This window comes from Asterias rubens, chromosome 4, assembly GCF_902459465.1.
Source record: "Asterias rubens chromosome 4, eAstRub1.3, whole genome shotgun sequence".
Taxonomy (NCBI): Eukaryota; Metazoa; Echinodermata; class Asteroidea; order Forcipulatida; family Asteriidae; genus Asterias; species Asterias rubens.
The window spans coordinates 13,596,635-13,619,772 of NC_047065.1; the positions used below are offsets into that span (position 1 = coordinate 13,596,635).

At 39.2% G+C, this 23,138-nt stretch overlaps 3 protein-coding genes across 3 annotated transcripts; 1 reads left to right on the forward strand and 2 right to left on the reverse strand.

Annotated features, from left to right (window-relative positions):
• Window positions 1-3,919: 3,919 nt before the first annotated feature.
• Window positions 3,920-9,465, reverse strand: LOC117288785 (uncharacterized protein KIAA0895-like). The gene is made up of 5 exons (XM_033769621.1): window positions 9,170-9,465; window positions 7,584-8,219; window positions 6,636-6,912; window positions 5,742-6,047; window positions 3,920-4,995 (listed from the first exon to the last, which is right to left on the reverse strand). The coding sequence occupies exons 1-5, from the start codon at window positions 9,308-9,310 to the stop codon at window positions 4,613-4,615; spliced, it is 1,743 nt and encodes a 580-aa protein (XP_033625512.1). The 5' UTR covers window positions 9,311-9,465; the 3' UTR covers window positions 3,920-4,612.
• A 1,300-nt stretch (window positions 9,466-10,765) lies between these two features.
• Window positions 10,766-14,357, reverse strand: LOC117289263 (adenine phosphoribosyltransferase-like). The gene is made up of 5 exons (XM_033770304.1): window positions 14,220-14,357; window positions 13,742-13,845; window positions 13,113-13,246; window positions 12,212-12,290; window positions 10,766-11,067 (listed from the first exon to the last, which is right to left on the reverse strand). Exons 1-5 carry the CDS (start codon window positions 14,297-14,299, stop codon window positions 10,931-10,933), a joined length of 534 nt encoding a protein of 177 aa, XP_033626195.1. The 5' UTR covers window positions 14,300-14,357; the 3' UTR covers window positions 10,766-10,930.
• A 113-nt stretch (window positions 14,358-14,470) lies between these two features.
• On the forward strand, window positions 14,471-18,593 carry LOC117289385. The gene is made up of 2 exons (XM_033770487.1): window positions 14,471-14,848; window positions 17,555-18,593. Exons 1-2 carry the CDS (start codon window positions 14,471-14,473, stop codon window positions 18,059-18,061), a joined length of 885 nt encoding a protein of 294 aa, XP_033626378.1. The 3' UTR covers window positions 18,062-18,593.
• The last annotated feature ends 4,545 nt before the right edge of the window (window positions 18,594-23,138 follow it).

Consider the following 23,138-nt stretch of genomic DNA (forward strand, 5'->3'; position numbering starts at 1 on the left):
TGAATAATTCGACTGCCTTGAGCAAGGCTATACCCACACTCACTCACTCACTCACTCAGTCGACCAAAGTTGTTGCGTTGCAGCATGTTTGAGTCGGGCTCTATGTCTGACACCCCACTCTATCCTGCTACAGCTGATAAGCTCCTCCTTGTTGACTACTCCTGCGTCTTCAATCAGGGTCTTTAGCATGGTCTTGGTGGGTCTTCCGGGCCGCGCCTGCCGTGAGTGGGCTCCCACACGATGACTTTATTTTATTGGCTGGTAGCTCTGGGTGCCGTAATGGTAAAAACAAATTATATTCTTTATCCCCAAACCAAAACTAACATCTATGAAATCAGTGCGATACCCGCTGCTAACAAATAGGATTCAAACTGTCTCTAGCCACTGGGATGCAGCTCAGTGGTCTAATAGTAAGACATCAGGGCCCAATTTCATAGAGCTGCTAAGCACAACAATTTGCTTAGCATGAAATTAACAGGATTTCCAACCAAATTTCCTTTTGTGTTACTTGCACTCAGCTGTTGTTTGCTTAAATCCTAAAAATCACGTGAAATTTTGTTGGTAATCCTATGTTTATCAAGGCAAAAATGTCATGCTAAGCATATTTTTGTGCTTACCAGCTCTATGAAATTGGGCCCTGCTCTAGCAATGCAAAGAAAGGTCTCAGGTTCAAATCCCACCCGAGTGATTTGCTTGTGGATTTTTTTGCCATAGATTTTCGGGAAAGTACTCAGTATACAGTGCTTAATCGATGTGAGGGTAAAAAAAAATTGTACTCTTTATCCCTGGTGCAAAACTAACTTCTATATTGAAATTAAATGTTCACTCCTTGAGAGAAATTTTGTACTTCATAACTAAAGTAGAAAACTCAGGAAATCAGGGGGGCAATTCCAAGCAAACATGGACATGACACTAACAAATCTTTCCACTTAGAAGTTATAGCTAAAATATGAAACCAATTTATTTTGAGTTGTTGACAAGGAATAACCCCAATTTTACCAAATAAGAACTCAGCTTGGGCTCCATGTAGGCGTGGCTACATTGTCTGGAAAACTGTAATGCGACTGACCGTAATGTGACTGACCATGGTTTTGCCATGTATACCTCAAAGGTCAAGTTGCTGACCATTTATAAGTATCCTGTTGGATATTCATGTATAAGAGTTGTGTGTTACTTACTATTAGTAACACTTTCACAATCTTTTTGATAGAGGAGATTTTTGAATTGTGACAAGTGTTTTTTTTACCATGTCCTTTTCTTGCAATGCGACTGACCGCTTTTTACAACGTTATAACATCCAGAGCACAAAGCCCACAACATTTCTAATATTATCAATTCAAAGCTTTGGTTGTCAAGTACAAATCAGTCTATAAACTTAGTGGAAAGAATATCTCACACAAAACTTTTAGCACCGCGATCGAGAAATGACACTGAAAAGTGTAATGCGACCGACCGTGGAATTGCCCAGGGGTATGCAGGTAATGTTGAAGTTATATAATAATTAATAATAAATACTATGAAAGACTTGTAATGCGCACTCATCAACCCTGCTGACTGTTCAAATGATAATTGTATTGCAATTTTATATGATAATTAATCTTCCAAGTTCTTTCAAATTGTAAAAATCTTGTGTTCAATCTTTGTAATCAAAGTGTAAGACCGGGACCTTTGCCCCTGCCCTTCCCCCACCCATCGATCATAACGGTTCTAAGAACTGCCTCACTCATTAGTTGTTTACAACATTATAATCAAAGACAAAGTTTTATTTTTGTTACTTTTTTAAACCTGTATATTTAATTTTTTGGAAACTGTTCAAAACATTTCACCTTTCAATTAAATTAATTCATTTCTTGAATGACGTCTGCATTCAAAATACAGACAATTGTATTCCATTGACAACTGAAAGCATTAAAGTCACAAAAAAACTATGACTGTAATAATAACACACAAAAATACCAAAATACAGCAAATACGAACAATTACAAGTATTTGATTTTATTCTTTCTTAGTTTTTCAAACATAGAAATATAAAAAAATATAGTGGTTGTTCTTACGTTCTTACACTAATAACCCATTGCAATGACAACCTACTAAGTGCCCAGTGATCGAACCACACTTATCTATATAGAAAACTATTTTGTTCAATCTTGCCAAAAGATATTAATTCCAATATTCGGATATTTGAAAACGTTATTAGATATTTGTTTTCTTATAAATGTGAACCTTACTGTTTGTTCTCTGAGAAAGATAAACCATACAATCTACTTGCTATTTTATTCCATTTTAACGTAAAGTTTAAGACTTTTATGAGGACTGTTACTATTTGAAAATGTGTGATCAAATTATTTCTTAAGGCAGTGGACTCTATTGGTAATTAGTCAAAATAATTATCATAAGACCTGTCTTGGTAACGAGTAATGGGGAGAGGTTGATGGTATAAAACATTGTGAGAAACAGCTCCCTCTGAAGTGACGTAGTTTATGAGAAAGAAGCAATTTTCCACGAATTTGATTTCGAGACCTCAGATTTAGAATTTGAGGTCTCGAAATCAACCATCTGAAAGCACACAACTTCGTGCCACAAGGGTGTTTTCTTCTTTCATGAATATCTCGCAACTTCGACAACCGATTGAGCTCAAATTTTCACAGGTTTGTTATTTTATGCATATTGTGGGGCATACACTGTACCATAATTTGTTAAGTTCGGCTAAATTGAAACAAGGTCTTTGGGTTAATTTCCACTTGGTGTTTATCTTGGTCTTAAAAGTCCCACTGTGCTGTGCATCACAGTTAAAGCCAGTGGACACTATTGGTAATATTGTCAAAGACCTGTCTTGAGTCTTCTCACTTGGTGTATCTCAACATACAACATATGCATAAAATAACCAACCTGTGAAAAATTGAGCTCAATCGGTCATCAAAGTTGTGAGATAATAATGAAAGAGAAAACGCCCTCGTCACACGAAGTTGTGTGCTTTCAGATGCTTGATTTCGAGACCTCAAATTTTAAACTTGAGGTCTCGAAATCAAATTTGTGGAAAATTACTTATTCTCGAAAACTACGTCACTTCAGAGTGAGCCGTTTCTCACAATGTTTTATAACACCAACCTCTTCCCATTACTCGTGAGGTTCCCAAGTGAGGTTTTCAAGTGAGGTTTTATGCTGATAATTATTTTGAGTTATTACCAATAGTGTCAACTGCCTTTAAACTGAATTTAACCTTGGAGCCCCTCTTTAAAATCATGCATGTACTTTAACTGTGTTGGCATAATGACAATTAACAACCTTCAGTTGGCAAATAGAGTCTTTTTTTCTTTGACTGCTTAAAAAAAGAAATGTTGATACTATTAACAAAAACTTTTAGCCACAGTAGTAACCTTTGTGATTTCAAGTTGTACTTCTCTATTTAGGTGTTGATGCATGAAATGGAAAGAAATTCCTGAGCATATATTTTTTAACACTGTTAACTTTGCTAATGAAATAAAATATTATGAACATCTCATGCATTGCTTACGACATTTCATTTCTTGAAAGATTGCAACATTTCTCTTTCAGGGTTGGCCCTAGACTTGTGGACAAGTCGTTAAATGTCCGTCGCGGTGATAGCGTTCCGACTCTCCCCGAGATTCCTGTGGTTTTTTGTGAGACTGCTGGCCCGCGAGACTACTGCTCTCCATGACTATGGTCCCATTTCTTTCAGGGTTGGCCCTAGACTTGTGGACAAGTCGTTAAATGTCTGTTGCGGTGATAGCGTTCCGACTCTCCCCGAGATTCCTGTGGTTTTCGTGAGACTGCTGGCCCGCGAGACTACTGCTCTCCATGACTATGGTCCCATTTAGTTAATGGGGAGTAGAAGACGGCAACCAGCAGTTTGCGCGAGAGCAGTGATCTCGCGAGAGCACCGTCACAACTCGACTATCTCACTGCGGAAGACCATTAACGACTTGTCCACAAGTCTAGGTTGGCCCTGACAATTTATTTTGCAAAATTCTGGGGCATTCACTAGACCTACAACGTAAATTTTATGATGTTTAGCTAAATTGAGCAAGGTCTTTGGAATGGTTTCTACTTGGTGTTGGTCTTGGTAAAAAAAAAAAAACTGCCGTGCAAGCTAGAGCATTCTTTGGTCTTCTCTTGATTTTTGTTGGTGAAATTATACATGAAATAGTTCCATATATATTTTGTTGGATGTACCGACACACCAATTGCGTGTATCAGTCGGACGTGCAAGCTTGTACGGGGAGAACAATGCAAGCATGCAACTTCTCCTAGGATCAGCTGATTTCCTCTTTTTGTAATCTCAATTTTACCATACCAATTTTTTAAATACTATACAAAATCATTGACATTTTGAAATTTCCTCTCCTTTAGTGAAGTTACAGTTGCATGCCTGACCATGGCATAAAGCATTTCAAATTGCTCAAATGAAGCTAAACCAATCCCCTATCCCTCCCACTTGTAATAAACAACTTGCTGGATCCCGTTTGGTTACACAATTTAGTCTAAGTACAGCATGGGTCGTCAACTAAATCCATGTGGATCCACTTTGATTATACCCACTGGCAATTCATCGGCTAATATACTAATGAATTATTCACTGGCAACTCATCGGCTAATGTACTTCTGAATTATCATCCGCATCAGAACTTAGCCCTGCCTCCTCCAAAACATCACAACTCTCTTCGCGTTCCACTGGCAATGTAACAGCCACTGCCTTACATGGTGACTCCTCTGGATAAAGAACAGCCAATTCTTCATCGTTTAGCCCGTTCTTCAGCATGATGTAGTCTAGTCTTTTACGATATTCCTTGAGGTCTTCCATAAAGGTTGGGATTTTCAGGTTGGGAGAGTCGAGGTCCGCATGACCCTTTAGGTTCTCCACATCTTCCAGAGCGACTTTCCCGAGTTTGTACAGGGTGTGGAAGTCGATGACGTGGCGATAGCGTAGAACCTTTAAGGCACCTTCCAAGTACACTTGGTCTTTCTTAAAACATCCTGAAATTATGAAAATGGTCATGTCATCTGAAGATATTTTTGTGTAAGTACAGTGACAAGTTAACTGGAACATAACTGAATTTGTACTGTATTTAATTTTGGGTTGAACAAAGACAACCCCACTAGAGAGGACCTTGTAACCTTTGGATTTATGTGCCAGCATTTTACCAACTGAGCTTTCTAGCCTTAAATGTGGGTGATCTGCCTACATACATTATGTCAATATCTTTGTTTGGGTTGCCAGTCGGAGGCCACTACGTACTGTCTTTAAAACACCCAGAACTGTGCATTGAAACTTTCACCAGCTACTACATGTAGGTTCACTCAGCGTTCATGTGGAGTTTAATTTGTTCTTCTTGCTGGTTTGAAACACGTGTCTTGCATTAGAAAAGACTTCCAAGGATTGTGATGGTCGTAATCTGACACGTGGTGCAAAAGAGCTTTTCCTGTTCAATGGACAAGTTTATGAGAAACATTGACTCCAAGGAAAAACTGCTTTGATAGTTTTCTCAACCCAACAATATTGTATTATTGTAACTCCTCTGTAGTGTACAATTACAGAAGTTTAGGTGGCTGGCTGCAAATCCTCAAGAATTCTACATTTGCTGTAAGATCTCAGACATAATAGTTTGTAGTCCCAGGCCTGGAATGTTGTCTTTGAGAGGGCAAGGCCATTTTCATTTGACAAAGGGCACCTCCATTGAAAAATTGAAGAGGCAACAAGGAAGAGTGAGACTAGCACTGACCTGGTTTAGACGTGTCGACCTGACCACGCTTTGCTCTCAGGCAATACTCCCATCTTATGTCGGGATCCTCGACGTACACTCCCAAATCGGCAAACAAGCCGACAAAAGACATCTTGGAGGCAGTGTAGGTGGAGTAGTACAACATCGCTGAGCGGAACAAGACAGGCTCCTTGCGGAGTAAGACGCTGTGAAGACTTGCGATGCCTTCTTCTGTTGCTTTGACTGGACCAATTCGATGACTTCTTCGAACCTTGGCTGAACTCCACGGGTGTTCGCAGTTGTTTGCGCTTCGGATATAATGAGTGCCTTGATAAAACACAGAAGAAGAGAATTATGGAAAGTTATAAATAGACTTATTCATGGCAGAATATCTCGGAATAGGAGTGAGTGGCCCCAAAGCTAGTTTATTCAATTGGCTACCAAATTCTACAAAAGAAATATTGTGATCAGTAACAGGAAAGTTAAAGCCAATGGCTAGATGTCATGGTGCACTTGTGACAAACTGCACGTTCACCAACAAACTACACCAGTCTTGCGCAAACACACAATTAATGCAAACACTTTTGTGTTTTAAATTTAAAAATACAACTCTAAAGATTAATGGTTGAAGTCACTCAAATGATGCGAGGTTGAACAAGGAAAAAATTACTAGAGCAGGACTCGAACCTGCAACCTCTGGATTAAAGTACCAAAGCTCTACCAACTGGCATGTCTAGCCCTAATGTTAGTAGTCGCCCTATTTTGTCAGCGTCTTTGTTTGGGGTGCCAGTCATTCAACCTTTGTCACTGCAGTATACACCAAAGTTTGTGATGCAACCTGGAAAATGGCAGCACAGGTTATACTTCAAATATTTACAAACAAAAATAAATGACAAGATGATATGTATCCCATACCTATTTCATGCCTCAACAAACCGTCTGACCACTGTGACTTCAAGATATTCGGTCTGACATTAAGCGTCGGCCGGCCGTTCATTCTCGTCATCAACGCCCTGGCCACCAGCGTTACACTGAGGTTGAGTGCCACTTTGTTGACGAGACCCTCCTGGGCTAGGTACTGGTGGAACATTGACGTGAACTGGGAGGTCGTGATGGGTCTCCCACCCGTTGAGGTTTCAAACTTCTTGTAGGTCTTAAATCTTTCAAGGGTGACTTTGAAGATTTTTATAGCCTGTGGAGAATATAAGCAGAAATAAAAACAGCATTTAACCTATGGTCACTCGCTTTTAAATACTTGAGTTTCAATCTGAGCATGAAACGTTTCTCAGATTGTTCTTCCTGCACGGACATTTATAACTGCTTCAGATTTTCGGCGCTACCTCAAGCACTTCCACAAAAAAAATTAAAATTTGTACAGGTTAGTTTTATTGTATCTCTACATAATTTCTATAGTGACTGAAACAATCAAATGGTTCAAATTAAATGTGCCTTTAAAATTTCAAAGGTTTTTTATTTCATTGTTCTTGTTGGGTCACATGAAGTGCGGATACTGGTCTTTGACAGTTACCAATGTTGTCCCCGTGCTTTAAAAGTACAGCAGAAACAGAGTGTGGGTTTGATTTTGATACCCGGTCAAACGCTGGGGAGGTGCATTCTGTTCTACTAGCCAGGCTCTAGTGGATGATTTGATACCCATGCCTACATCGTTTCGGACTGTGAAGGGGGTAACCCTGTTTCAGGAGTAGGTGGCAACGTGCACTGTTTGCAGTTGATTTGGGTCGATAGTCCAAATCAATTAAGTGTAGCCCTCACCTTGAAGTGGCTTCTGTGGCATTGAGATATTAGGCGATCTCTCAAAAATAAAAAAAATGTAAAAAATACATAGTTAAATTTTTGACCCACCGATTGAATCAGCTTGTCGGATGCCTTCCCATGTCTTTGGAGACATTTAGCAGACGGTGGAGTCTTGTACGTAAACTGTGGATTGTAGGAGTAGTTGCTGCTGAAAAACTTAGCCTTCTCCTCCTCAACATTGTCAGGTGTTATGGCAGCCAGGAGAGGGACACTCCTTGGTTTCTTTGGGGGCTTACCAGAGACATTCCCCTGCTGTGCCGACCCCGGCTTCAAGTCTACATTATTGGCAAGCTCTTTTTTTGTTCGATTCGGCTGGCTCTTTGTAGTTTTACCACTACTGGTACCGCCTAAGTTTTTACGACAAGGCTTGATGGCTGATTTACTGCTGTTACTTTTTGGGGTGTTTTTAGTAAGAGTTGGTAATTTCACGCTCCTCGCAGGAGTGGATGAAGTCCTCGATGACATGGAAAGTGTCTCGTCAGTGGAGTTGGACCTCTGTAGTCTGGTGACCCCTTGATTTGTTGTCCTGCTTCCTGCTGAATGTTGGGGCCTGTAAATTCCAGATGCAATTCTTGAGTTTAAATTCAGACCACTTTCGAGTTGTATGGTGCCCGACAATATTCTGTCACATTTTTTGTGGGAAGCTGGTTGAAAACATACCACACTGACTTGCTCGAGGCTCATCTGTGATGAAGAAACAAAACAAAAAGAGGGTCTCCCATGAATAAAAACACTGTGCTTACCGCTTAAAATTACAGTACCCGGTATGTACATTAGTCCACATACTTGTCTTTTAAAATGTAACTCTCCTCCGGGAGGAGGCCAAAGAGGAGGGTAACGTTATTGCAACTAAAGTCTAAAGTATAGTCCAAAATACAATATAGGTTGCGATAACAATAGTTGCGATAACGTAACTCTCCTCACAATGGCCACGTGGCCGTATCCTCCTCTCGACAGCCGTAAGGGTCGAGGGGAGGGTTACGTTATGCCAAGTAATTACAATCGTGGTCAGTAGTAAGTAGGCCTATTCTGTATAGATGTTTGTTCATGGGTTATCTCCAGTTACGTGTGTGACATATGGAAGCCTTTTTGAAGTAAACTTCTGGGAATATTTAATCTGCTTTTGAGGTTTTATTGGTTGTATTATTATACAACCAAATACTATACACTACAGAGATTGTACTGTTACTAGTAGTAAACAATACACCCAGTGACTTGGGTGCTAGATTCTTTTTTTTTCTCGAAATTTTTACATCGAAAAAAGGAATCCTAAGCGCCCCAGTCACTGGGTCTAAGTACAACATTAGTAAAAATTTATCTGATAATTTCATTTTACATGAAAAAACGTGTGTTTCCGAGTAAAGCAACTGACATTAAACAATTAAAAAACTCAGCGATTTTAGTTTTTATTGGCTGAGCTTTATTTATTAAACGTTTAATAACTCTTTCTTTGAATTGAAAAACTTCTAAGAAAGACATAATCTGAGTGATAGTGACTGATAGGCTATGCCTATAATAGGCCTATATATAGGGATAGTATAAACAGTGAGTGAGAATAGACTTCGAGCTTGGTTCTGTGGCTACTCGTCCGTTATAATTGTTTAATCTTGTTTGTATTAATTTATATCACCCACCGGCACTGGCATCACGATATCCAACTCTTCCCCGGCATACGCACCGGGTTCTCCCCGGCCGTCCAAGCCGTTGTCAGGTGCGAGCGTCCGTTGTCGGGCTCGAGTCGACCCATGGGAAAGTGCCTTCCGACGGCGACGCATTATCTGAAAACCCTTCGATATTTGTTGGACTAATCAGAGTCCAGATGGTGGGCTGTCAACCTTTGAACTAAAGAGGCTAATTTTTTTTTTTAACTATACTAATATTATTGCAAAAATTTCAGTTTTCAGCCCGGACTTTTGCTGCTTCTGCGGGCCGGGCGTGTTTACACGACTAGACTCTGTGCTAGTTTGTTGATTTGCAAACATTTTTCAAAAGAGGGCGCTCTTCAAGTCCACCACTATTTTTTCACCGTTCGACCTCCGTGGGCCTAATAATTTCAGCGGCTAAGCAGCATGCTTACCAGAATAGGGTTACCATCCCAAATACCATCTAACAAGTTCTATATGTTGCTTTTATACTGCTTATTTTTGCTAATAAATTTGTAAGCTGTGATTTTTAACTATCCCACATCCGCGCTTTTATTTAGCATGGGAGAAAACATGTTCTTTGAATTGACCTCACTCTTTGGGGCGGGAGAGGGGGGTGCGCGTTGTCGCTTAACTTGAAACTTCATACTTGACTTGAATAAGAAAGTGTGGGCGACTCTAGAAATATCATTGGAAACATAAATTTCACCTTCATTATAGTATCAATATATTGATCTTTTATTCAAAAATAAAATTAGATTTTTGTTGTTGTTCTAGATAATTTTATGAAACATAATAATCATTGTGCGATTAACAGGAAGATTTTGAAATTCAACTACTGAGTGCACTCAAACTCGCTCCATGTGTCGCCAAAAGTCTCCTTTTCGGACACAGCCTAACTAACTACACGAAACTGTGGAGACTTGAATAAGAATAGTCTTTCTTCCCAGGTAGTTTGCCCCAAAAATCCTTGTGCCAGAAGAGCATTTTCAAAAGAAATCAAATATAATTTTAATTACAAAAAATAATCATCATTTTAGAATTCAACAGGATGAAGAACACTCTTCAGTTTAAAATCATACAAGAAAAAAAAAAACTGGAAAAAAAACCCCAAATCCGCAAGATTGGATTTAATTGTACAAAAGTAATGATTCGGGGTTCTAAACAAAGTAAATTTGACATCAGCAGGATTAGAAATAATATAAAGACTGCCAACATTAGTGCTTAAAGGAACATGTTGCCTTTGTTTAACACGTAATTATTCAACATTTATCAGCTTCCCTAGTGGTACTGGTTTATTACTTGGCTGTAAAAAAAAAAAAAAAATAACACAGACCTGAAATCACACAGGCCATGGTGGTCCCCGTTTGCTTGCCTCTGGTCTTTGCTTTTCTGCTTGTCCTTTCACAATATTTCAGTAAACTAATGATTTGTCAATGGAAGTGCTAAAATGCGATCACTGTGGTCCAGTGGTAAGACTGCAGGACTTGCAATTACATAGTTGTGGGTTCGAATACCCAAAGCTAACCCCTGATTTCACAATGACTAAAACAAGTATTGTTGTCTACTGAATCACAATTTCTTGATTTGTGCAACTCATAATAACAGATGCTAAACCAATGTTTGTTTGAGCAAGAGGCTGTTGCCAGCTTGGCGTTTATATCTCCTAGTAGGATTTTGCAGAGTTCCGTTGAAGGGAAGATCATTGAATGAAAATGGCCTAGCCCTTTTAGAGATGAAATTGTAAGCCTTCTAATACTCCAAGAAACTATGGAATGGGTGTTTCAGAGTTGCAGATCCCTTCAAGTCCAAGAGCTCGATAAGAACTAAACATTCCAAGATGGTTCCAGACATTTGGGTGACTAAGCTGGAGGCAGCTCTCATTGTTCCTGTGTGAGAATCCAGAAATATATCTTGAGAAAGCATAGATGGCTAATTCGGAAAGGCAAAGCCAAGTTATTGAGATGGTTTGTGTCACTTACTAACCCCTATGTCATTTGGTAACATTTTCCAGCGAGTTGATTGGCCAGTATCGAACCATTCACCTACACAGGTTGTGTACAATGATAGCACAACTGTGAACAGATTTTACTGTGAACATTTTGTGTTGGTCGTGTATGCATTCAGCAGTACTATCAATCATGTCACTAATCTCAGTATAAATCACATTCATAAATACCCCAGACAGTTTCGCTACTCCTATTGGAGGAGAGCCCATCACGTGGGGGTGTTTAAACGGTTAATAATGACAAGCTAGAGCTGTTTATGACCCACTGGCTTCCGCGTGTCAGACGCCCGCATTCGCCAATATTATCACGTGGAACATGCAATTTAGAGCTATTAGTAACTGCGCGTAATCTATTTCTAAGCGTTTGTGTAATCTATTTCTAAGCGCGCGCGCGTTATCTATTTCTGAACGCGCGTGCGTACACACAACTTGTGCGCATCAAACAGATTCTTCACAAAGTTATTGAAAAAAATACTCCAAACCTCGAATTTTCAATTGTCAAAGTGTTTTTTAACAAAAGGGCATTTATGAATGGGAGTAAAATAGTAGTGACTCGTTCTAAATCGTCCGTTTAAAACCTTGCAGGATCGTCCCCTTCGGCTCGGGCCTTTATCAGACGGCAATGACCCTGCCGGTTTAAAACGGCCGTTAAAGACCTTATTTATACACAGTGTCAGAAAAAAAACAGACTAATCGAGGCTGTCATAGCTGAGTGGTTTAGAGCATTGAATTCAAGATGTGGTTCAAATCCCGGCCATGGCACTTGTGTCCTTGAGCAAGATGCTTTATCGAACTATAATTGCTTCTCTTCACCCAGAGGTTTGGGTACCTGCGAGGGTAGAAATTGATATTGTGTATGAAAAAGCCTTTGGAGCGCCACTGCAGCTCAGGGCTGTTTACTCAGGGAGCTGAGAAAGATTAAAAAAGAATGTATTGGCTTAATGTAAAATGCATTGAGACGTTATTGTGAAAGGCGCTATGTTATAAGAGTTAGTTATTATTTTAAATATTATTAATCACATTACCTCCTGTTGCGATTAAATCATCAACAATCACCACTCGCTGTCCTTTGCTAATGGAACCAACTTGAGCTTCCAAAACATTCTGATAAAACAAAAACAATTTTGGAAATAAATATTGGTCCAGTATTTTCAGTGATGGCTGGCCAGCTGGCAGAATACTGTGCCAAAAAATAAAAATTGTGCTTGTCTGGGCCAAACTTCATCAAGCATCAAGCCTGTACGCATAGAAACTTACTAAGCGCAGACAAATACTGCTTAACAGAAACCGGCTAATGTGGTTAATATGCTGCAGATCAGACCAGGAACACCGGGGCAAGCCCTTTCTCTCTGCGAACTAAAGTGCACTGGGTTCTTTCTTATATGTGCAATACACAACACTCAGGACCTTAAATTTTACGTCCCATCTGAAGGACTCAACAGTAATGGTTAAAGACACTGGACACTATTGGTAATTGTCAAAGACCAGTATCTCACTTGGTGTATCTCAATATATGCATAAAATAACAAACCTGTTATAATTTGAGCTCAATTGGTCATCGAAGTTGCGAAATAATAATGACAGAAAAAACTACCACGAAGTTGTGTGCTTTCAGTTGTTTGATTTCGAATTCTAAATCTGAGGTCTCAAAATCAATGGTGTGGAAAATTACTTCTTTCTCAAAAACTACATCACTTCAGAGGGAGCTGTTTCTCACAATGTTTTATACTATCAATCTCTCCCCATTACTCGTTACCAAGTAAGATTCTACACTAATAGTTATTTGAGTAACTACCAATAGTGTCCACTGCCTTTAAGTGTCAACCATGATTAGACCCACACCCTGCTGACCAGAGCATGAGTCCGTTGCTCTCATCCGCACAGCCACGACACTCCACATTATGCATTTGCCCATTGTATACTTACGTCTCCATATTCCAGTGTGTATGACACTTGCAAACACTTCCCTGGTAGCTTGCCCTTCTTCCTGACAGGGACAAATGAACATCCCAATTGGACTGCCATCATTGGTCCAAATAGAAAGCCTCTTGCATCTAATCCTGTAGGGGTTTGAATGAGGTAGTATGTGTGCTAAGTAAAAAAAAGACCCAGCATTTTTGAAACAATACGGTGTTCATAATTTACTTAAGGTGCACCCCAGAAAACAGAGCATAATCCCATTAGTATTTTGACAGCCCTCAAATATTCCATCTGGACAGATTTGAGAACCCCAAAACAACATGTTAAAAAAAAAAAAGTTTTTGTAAAATTGTGTTCACATTTTACTCCTTCCATTTTATTTGTTTACTTGATTCTACCGTGGTTTTGTTTATGGATGACCTTGGATTAAAATCCAAAAAGAAATTTGTGCTCACCTCAACCCTGCTTCCTCCTTCTCTCAGCAATTCCAAAATATTTTATGGATTTGTCATTGACTTGAAGCGTTCAAATGAAAACATTACTGTACGTGCTTTCACTAAACACAGCACTTGGAAAATAAAATGTTCAAGCTTTCAAAAGTTAACAATTTACAACACGGGCTGTGTGATTCTTACCAACAATAACATCAACAGAGCCAAATTTCTCTTTGACGTGTTCAACCATCATGGAAATGGTTTCCGTTATTACGGATACATCTTGAAACAGCGGGAAAATGTCCCTAAAAAGCAAGACAAACAAGATTAATTAAATTGATTTTTTTTTTCAATATTTAACCACAAGGTTTGGCACCCCCGAAAAGCGATAGTGACAAAATGGGGAGCCCAACACAAAATTCATTCCCCAAAACAATCATTAATGATTAATTTATTTACAATCAAACTTATTTTGTTTTTATAAACTAAACATTTTCATTCTTCGATTTAAACTAGAAAATCAATGACATTTTTATGATCAATTATGATCAGCGACAAGTGCAATGCCATTGCATTAGATTGTTATTAGTTAAGTGGTCGTTCGGTGTGTGCATGAAGTATGGTGTGTACATGAAATATGGGGTATTATACGTTACTATTTGTTCTTGTTTGGCCCTACCTGAACAAAATACCCGGTTTGGGGAAGTCTGGCACGGCATTGATGGACTTCTTTATTCTTTCTAGTCTCTGTTCTGACATGATTAACGAATTGGAGGTGGAAATGTTGTAGTCGAACGTTCTCCTCCGAGTAGCAACACCGCCCTCTGTTGATTATATTAATCGGGTACCTAGGCGACTCGAACTGCGGAAGTGTGGTTGTCATGATAGAAAGCATGCTGACCATAGAGTAGAGCTGTAGCTCTATTATCGATGATGCTGACACAACTAAACCTACACAACATGGGAACGGTAATAACAAAAATGCACTCAAAAAAGGCTGAGAAACACAGTTTTCATTTAGAGTTACATGAGTATGGCACATTACTGGAAAGTTTGAACAACAGTGAAACATCGGATAGAGAATACTATCGAGGTAAAACATGTAATGAGCTTTTAAAAAGACCTGTTTATGGACGTATTTGTACGACTGACAGCGACGGCGAGACTGTGAAAATATTGTCGTCTGCTCCGGGCCGAAAGACCGCTTTTATATTCGGCCCAGAAACTGCGTGCGGTGCGCTGCTCGCTAAGAAACCGTACGAACTACTACTTCATTTGGGACTTTTACCAGAATACATCCACTTAAAGGTAATTATATGTTAACTAAAACATGTTCTATACTAATAATAACTTGTCAAAGCCTTTTAATTTTCAGCATCCTAGACTAGAGTACACAAGCCGAAGGTCACGGTGAGAACACAATGAAGAAATTTCAGTTTTATAGAAGTGGGAGTAAAACAAATGTACACGGTTAGGATTCAGGATGCACTTGTCATCAAATTCCAGATATTGTTCAGAAATTACACATTGTAATTGTATAGTTTTTTTATAATTCTTTACCTCGTCTTTACAAATATTAACAAACAAAAAAATCTGAACAGTAACAATTTTTTTTTTTTTTTAATATTTAACAGTTTGATTAAGTAAACCACTGAATTGCTTTTATTTATTCTAAGGTGATGATTGTTTACTATGTGGAAACTTTAATTTTGAAATTGTTTTATTGTACTTTGTTTTGGTTTGTTTACATTGTTAATATCTCTCTTATCTATCGGGGCCCAATTTCACAGCTCTGCTTACCGTAAGTAGGGAGGCCGGCACTTTTCATGTTTTTTTTTACGAACCCCACAAGTTTGGTACCATTGTAAAGAGAATTTAAAGAGAAATTCAATGGTGTAAAAATCAGCTTCATAGCTGAAAGAATAGAGAAGTTATGGTAATTTAAAGTTCAAAAATAGGCGTTTTCTGTCTGTAAGTAGGGAGGCCGGCACTTTTCATGTTTTTTTTTAAAGGAACCCCACAAGTTTAGTACCATTGAAAAGAGAATTTAAAGAGAAATGCAATGGTGTAAAAATCAGCTTCATAGCTGAAAGTATAGAGAAGTTATGGTAATTTAAAGTTCAAAAATAGGCGTTTTCTGTCTGTAAGATTTTACTGACGCAAATCCAAAATCACAAAATTGTATGTTGGGTGGCAATAACAAAAATAACTTCAAATTCATCATACATGAACTAAATTACCTTAAAAAATAATTTGGAGGTCTCCTTTTCTGTAATCTTCCATTAATTGGTATGTGTACAGCTGCTCCTTTTCGTCATATTTGATGTTGAACCAAGATGGATATCCAGGGACCTATTAACAAAATTGTTATTTTAACAATTTTGTTAAACAAGAATGTGTGCTTACATTGTACCAGCCTTTATTTTCGTCAATATATGCTAGCCACATGGAGTCTTGCTCCTCATCTGATATATCTGACTCCGAAATATCTGTATATCTGCATATTAATTGTACAAAAAAGGTAATTATTAATTGTACTTGATTTGTCAGGGCCCTTGAAAAAGTTCATCATAAACCATAGATGGGAAGCAAATTCATCCTCTTCAAGTCTAGAGAAAATAAATAAAACAAATTATAAATAAGAAAAATTTAAGTTTGTTTTATTTATTATTGAATTAAATTTAAATGTTTATCATCAACAATGTCATTAAATGGTAAAGAAATTGTGGTATAAACAATGTAAACAAAAAGTATAGGCCTTACAACACATGCACTGTGTTGACTGTTGTCAACAAAGCCTGAATAAAATTCCACTCACAACTGCAACGATGTTTTTTGCGTTTGCCATTAAGGCCGAGTTATAGTCGGTCGCGCGATGGTCGGGCGTCGGAAATCTGGACGCGCGATCATAAAAAGACACGGTTTTTAGGCCTCAGTCTTAGGATTGCGCGCAAGATTTCCGTCGCGCGACCGACTATAAACCGGCCTTTAGACCTCCCCATTAAAATCGCCCATGCGTCCATTTTGCGCCTTCGTTAAAAAAAATAAAAAAATGTATCCTTTATTGGTGAATGTATAAGTGTTCAGAAAAACATAGTTTCATATAAGTTTCATCGACTCCTGATGTGTGTATTTTGGAGTTTTTTAAGTAAAAAACATGGTAGAAAACTGTACCTTTTTTGGCCTCTTGCAAACAGTCTTGTTAAGGAGTCACCACATTCGCGAAAGTTGGCATGTCACACATCAAACGAAAGAGCTTGCTTTCTTCTACAAAATGATGACATCATCTATGCAAACCCCCCTAAATCTCGCGAGATCTAGCCTAAAACGCGAGTTGGCATTAGGACCAGAAATCAAGATGGCCGCGCCCAAGAGTTGACGAGTCGGTAAGTCAGCGCTGATTAAGCGGGATTTTCTTGAAATAATTCATCTCATAAACCATACCCATTGGGACAAAAAATAACACAAATGAAAAGATCAATCTTTCATCTACTGAAATATTGTTTAAATTCCTACTTTTGATGAATGAAAAGGTCAACAAACGCTGATTATAAATTTTGTTTTGTACACGCTTACAGATATAAATCTGAAAACAGTCGTTTCACTGGCCTCCCTACCGTAAGCACAGAATCTGCGCTTACGGAAGCAAGGAATTTTGTGCAATATGGCAAGCATATTTCACGGGTTAGCGGCGAACTTGGGCTTACAAGGCCAGCGCAGAAATTCGGCGCTTGCAGGTAAGCGATTTCGGCGGTAAGCAGAGCCATGAAATTGGGCCCTGTGCTGTAGGTTAGTGACTGTGAGCTAACATATAATGTGTATAATTATTATATAATTTTTATTAATTACTTAAATTTGTTTTACTGTACTTAGCTAACTGTTATCAAGTTCATAAATTCCAATGCAGTATATTTAACTCCAAGAAGTCAAAAGTCATCTATGATATTTGGGGGAAAAAACATCTCACATCTGAACCCTATTGAATTATTTCTTGTATATTTTGTTTCATTTCAGGTTTGTATCAAGAAATCCAGGTACTGGATCATCCTTCTGTCTGAAACACTAAACACGACGGAAACCCCAATTCTAGCTGCCACATGGGATGGCTTGAAACAGTTCATCCAGATCTTCTACCCTGCTGCTCTCGAATCAGTTCTTACCCACTGGGACACCATCAAAGCAAACCCAGTGGAATTCTTCGAGCGGGAGGTCGACTTTAAGTTCATTTCAACACTGAGTGACACATCGGGTCCTCAGTATATGAGCTACGAGAAGTATCTCTCACTGCCGAAGCCCCAGACAGCTTGGCAGACGAGGCTCTTCCTTTACTGTGAACTACGGATGTTTGAATTATTCACTGGTGATGGACTGACGTGTAGACAGGATGGAACAAAAGGAGAACGGGAGTACGTCAGTACGAACTATGACCTCTCGCAGATTGACCGAAGTAACTGGGTAGCTGTACCTATCACGGTGGATGTCCCTCTCGATGTGAGGAAACAATATGGCTCTACTTTGTAGCTATTACGTCAGTGCCGGTGTCCCTGGGAACTCCTTCTGCTGGAGATTCTTTCCCCCATATGGTACATTAACATCGGCTGGAGGAGGAGGATTCAAAAGAGGGCGCTGTCAGAAGTAGTTTGTACATAGTTCGCCACATGGGTGGACAGAATCTCCTGCCAAACCGGCCTGGATTTAATCTTGAGAGGGCAAGGCCATTTTACAGTTTGCAAAGACACTTTCATTGGAGTTCTTTTCAAATACTGAAAAGTAAAACAATTGGGCATTGTTCCTGATTAGCAATTTGAATGATTACATTCCAGCTGAGTTATTCATTGCATTCACTCATAATGTACAGGTATGATACCTCAATCTTGGACAAGCCTTTTTGAGTGGCACCAAGGCAAATTCCAGGGGCATGGAGTGTGGTGTATTTGATGTGGAACTGAAGACAATAAAGTTACACACACTGTGCAAGAAGGAGCACTGTTGGTAATTGTCAAAGACCGGTTTTCTAACTTGGTGTATCTCGACATATGCATAAAATAACCAAGCTGAGAAAATTTCAGTCGAATTGGTCGTCGAAGTTGCGAGATAACTGTGAAAGAAAAAACTCCCTTGTCACAAAATTGCGTGCTGTCAGATGCTTGATTTCGAGACCTCAAGTTCTAAATCTTAGGTCTCAAAATCAAATTCGTGGAAAATTACTTCTTTCTCGAAAACTATGTCACTTCAGAGGGAGCCGTTTCTCACAATTTTTGAGTAATTACCAATAGTGTCCACTGCCCAAAGGTTACCAGGCAAATTACCATGTCACATTTTCCAATTGTGTTTGCAGTCGACTGGTATCCTACTGCCCATCGCTGCTAAGCAGAAGTTTGCTAAGCAAAATTGTTTAGCAACATTTTCAAGTGGCTACATGTGTACATGTATATGAAATTGGGCCCTGGGGTGGATTTCACAAAGAGTTAGGACTAGTCTTTTCTCGAGTTAGGACCAGTTACTCGTACTAACTTAGGACTATCCATGCAATTTGTATATCTCTTAGGACTAGTCTTAAGTTAGGACTAGTCCTAACTCTTTTGTGAAATCGACCCCTGGTCTGACTGGATTTCTGTCTGAAACTATGATTGGTGCAGTGGTTTAGTGACACAACACTATTTATGTTGTGCCTTGTGCATGTTGTGCCTTTAACGTGAAAAGTGTGTGCTTTGTTATATGAAACATTGTGCAGATATTTATTGCAGTTTGTGCTGCACCTTCAAAACTCATAGCTTTTGCTAAAAACTTGTAAAACGCTGTGCCTTGGAAAAGATGTGCATTCTGGTTTAAACTTGACACCCATAATCAGGTAAATGCCTTATCAATGTTGGGTGTGTTTGTATTTGTTTGGTTGTATGTTTGTTTGTTTATTTATTTATTTATTTATTTATTTATTTATTTATTTATTTATTTATTTATTTATTTATTTATTTATTTATTTATTTATTTATTTATTTATTTATTTATTTATTTATTTCCTTTGTGGGGCTGTTATTCTAGGAGTTAAACTTAACTTAGTAGTTATGGGCATTTATGGACCGTTCCGGTGTGGCGGTTTCAGTCTTCCGCCGTGTTCAGCTTTCCGGGTGACGTAGTCGGACATATCAAAACGCTGTTCGAACGGTTTTAGCTTTCCGGCGTGTTCAGTTTTCCGGGTGACCTGTCAGAGCGCCGCGAGTACCCTGGCGAGTACTGTAGTTCTCTCAGCAGTGACCCCCAAATTGTTTATATTACGATTCTTTTCTGTGTAGTCACATAATCTCTTGCCCCATCTTTACATGTATTCATTGGTACAACTTTAGGCAGGTCACACTCTGCTTGCATAAAAAACAACTCGTACGATCCACGCGTTTGCCGCTAGTTGTACTCGACTCGTGGACGCCGCCATGACAGCTACCGGAGGGTAATGGAGAACTCAATACGGCACTAAAAATGGACTACTTTCGCTTGCTGTGCGCAGGCATCGCATGACGTAATGCTACCGTATTTGGTCATTCGGAAAACTGAACACAGCGGAAAGTTGAAACCGCCACACCGGCTTTCCACTAAGCTCCGCCCACCGCGCACATGAGAAAGACACGTGTACGAGCACTCCCAATGACATTCTGCACGATTCTGCCGCACGTGCCAAATATACGCGCACGCATGACCGAGTTTGTCCGACCACATGATATTGGGTGAACGCGCACAGTTTGATTGACAGGCCGGATCGGTCCATTTCAAGGGAAGGTACACATTTAGGAATTGTCAACGACCAGTCTTCTCACTTGTCGTATCCCATCATAAGCAAAAAATAACAAGCATGTGACACTTTGGGCTCAATCTGTCATCGAAGCTGCGAGAAAATGATGAAAGAAAAAACACCCTTGTTGGATCAATTGGTGTGCTTTCAGATGGGAATAAAAGACTTCTGGCTAGAAGTCTTTTATTATTTTAGTTAGAAATTACCTCTCTCTCTCAAAAACTACGTTACTTCAGAGGGAGTCATTTTCCACAATGTTTTATACTATCAACAGCTCTCCAATTGCTCGTTACAAAGTCAGTTTTTAAGTTAATAAGTGTCTTGAGTAATTACCAAACGTGTACCTTCCCTTTAAAGTATATTAATTTTGTTTGGCTGGACTACTTTATGTACATATAAGGAGCTCTATTATGTGGGCACAGCCGCCGCTTTAAACCATAAGACCTAATAGCATTATTTTGGTAAGGTTGAACATAAATTAAATGTTTTCAGATTTGCACATAACTTTTGTATATAGGTCTCTATGGATGGCCGTAGTTGAAATCTTCCCCTTGAAATATGTTTTTTTCTGAACCGCTATGCTCTGAGATGAGTAAAATAATGTGGTTTGATCACGATTTGATATGGTTTGAACTTACCTCCATGGTTTGATCGTACCATGAAGGTAGCATGACCATACGATTTCGAGTCTACTCGTACTCAACAACGTGCTCAATGGTGAAATTTTGTGGATCCGTTCTTACGAAAGGGCGCCCTCTTGTGTTGCCGTGAGAGTACCGTCATTAACTGTGCGTCACACAATAATTATCCACTGTTGTTCATTATAATGTCATTGCATCATTGTAACGTTGTATTTGTTCTGAACAATAATAAAGGTATCTGGTTTGAATTAATGGAACACTTAAGATCCTTCTGAAGATGAGTTTGGTTAATAACTGTATTTGTCCGCAAGTAATGATGTTCTTTCACCACTGAACTGAACGCAACAGAAGAAGCATCTAAGCACAACAGAAGTATGCTTACCAGAATAAGGTTACCAGCCAAACTACTATGTCACACATGTACGATCTGTGACTGGGATTTTTGCTTAGCAGACACTTATGTAATAATTTCTGCTCAAACAGCTCCATGTATTGGGTTTGGCTCAATATCTGTTTCAATCTGTTTCCTAAAGATTTCCTTTTTCGGTAAATTTAAAAAACGAAAGGCCCCTAATTCTTTGTATTGTTAAAGGACTCCTTTGCCTTGGATCGGTCGAGTTGGTCTTTGAAAAGCGTTTGTAACCGTTTGTTATAAAATGCTTATGGGTAGAAAGATGTTGTCAGTTGAATACAATGATCCACACAAATATGCCTCGAAATTGCACGGTCTTCCTTTTACCTCGTGGAAAGACGTCGACTAACACGGTCGGCCGTTTATGGGAGTCAAAATGTATGACTCCTGACTTCCATACATGGCTGACCGGGTTAGTTCGCAAAGCAAAAGGAAAACCACGCAATTTCGAGGCAAACCTGTGTGGATTATAGTGTTAAAACATTTTTCTACAAATGTTTTTCAAAGACCAACTCGACAGATCCAAGGAAACGTGTTCCTCTAATTGACTCGCTTCAAATACAGACAAAGGTGGTTGATGACCTAAAGTAAACCTTCCAATAAAGTATGGTAAATGTTGGCATTGGTAGAGCTTGTAATTCGGTTACTTTGCAAGTCCGGTAAAAAAAATAAAAATTGACCGGATCCCGAACAAGAGTGAGCAAAAGGGAACCCAAAATTTATATTTGCCATTCATTTTTAAGAGTGTTTGCCAAACGTATACCTTCCCTTTAAGTATGAATTCATTTGGTAAATATTAGCCTTGGTAGATCTGAAGAAAAATGTTCCGATCCCCCAAAATTTATCAAAAGGGTGTTTAATTCATAAGCACGGGCAATAGCTTTAAACTTCATATAAACCGGGATATTAATATATTCCAATGGTGTCAGACCACCTTGCAGGTCAATTTCAACAGTAAACTATACTTCAATTAAAGAACATTCACCACCCTGAAAGCATTTCACCTGGGCCTTTTCAATTAAGAACATTTATGCCTCAAGAATCATCTCTCTCCAACCATCCACCAAGAGAATTTCTTAAAACAGTATTGGTTTGGCTCCGCCGCGAGAGAAAGATGGGAGTCGTGGCATGCCGAGTAATGTTTTTTTCCTTTAGTGCGGAGGAAGGTGCAGCAAGGTGATGGTTTAAAACTGCTTATGGAAACAGGCTTTGAGGGATGTGCTGGATTATACGGGGCTATCAAGAGTTGTAGTCCCGCTTGCAGAGAGAGAGTGGAAGAGGGAGAGAGGGAGAGTAAAAAAAAACCTGCCTCACTTATGTGACTCAATCATCGCTCGCAGCAAACCAGTTATTAACCAGATCTCATTTCTGGCGTAATCTCAGCCTCGGGGTGGTGCAGAATCACTACCCCCCGTTAGCGGGCTGGTTTCCCCCAGCTTGCCGTGAAATCACGCTAAGATTAGGCAATCAATTTGCCATGGTAAGATAGATTGGGCCGTCCTGCGGTTGAAAAAACACTCATTTCTTTAACGGTGTGTGGGGGGAGGAGGGGGATGGGGGAAGACGGTGGCTTCCCCCCTGAGCTATTACAATTGGAATATGGGTGTGGGGAAATAATCTAGGTTAAAAAACTGACAGGAAATTATTATTTTAAAGGTGGATCTCCATTGGGAAATGAAAAGACTTTTTTAACTGAGTGATATTTTGTTGAATGTTTATTTAATAATGTGTAGTAGGTTTCATGTATTGCTTTGCCTGGAG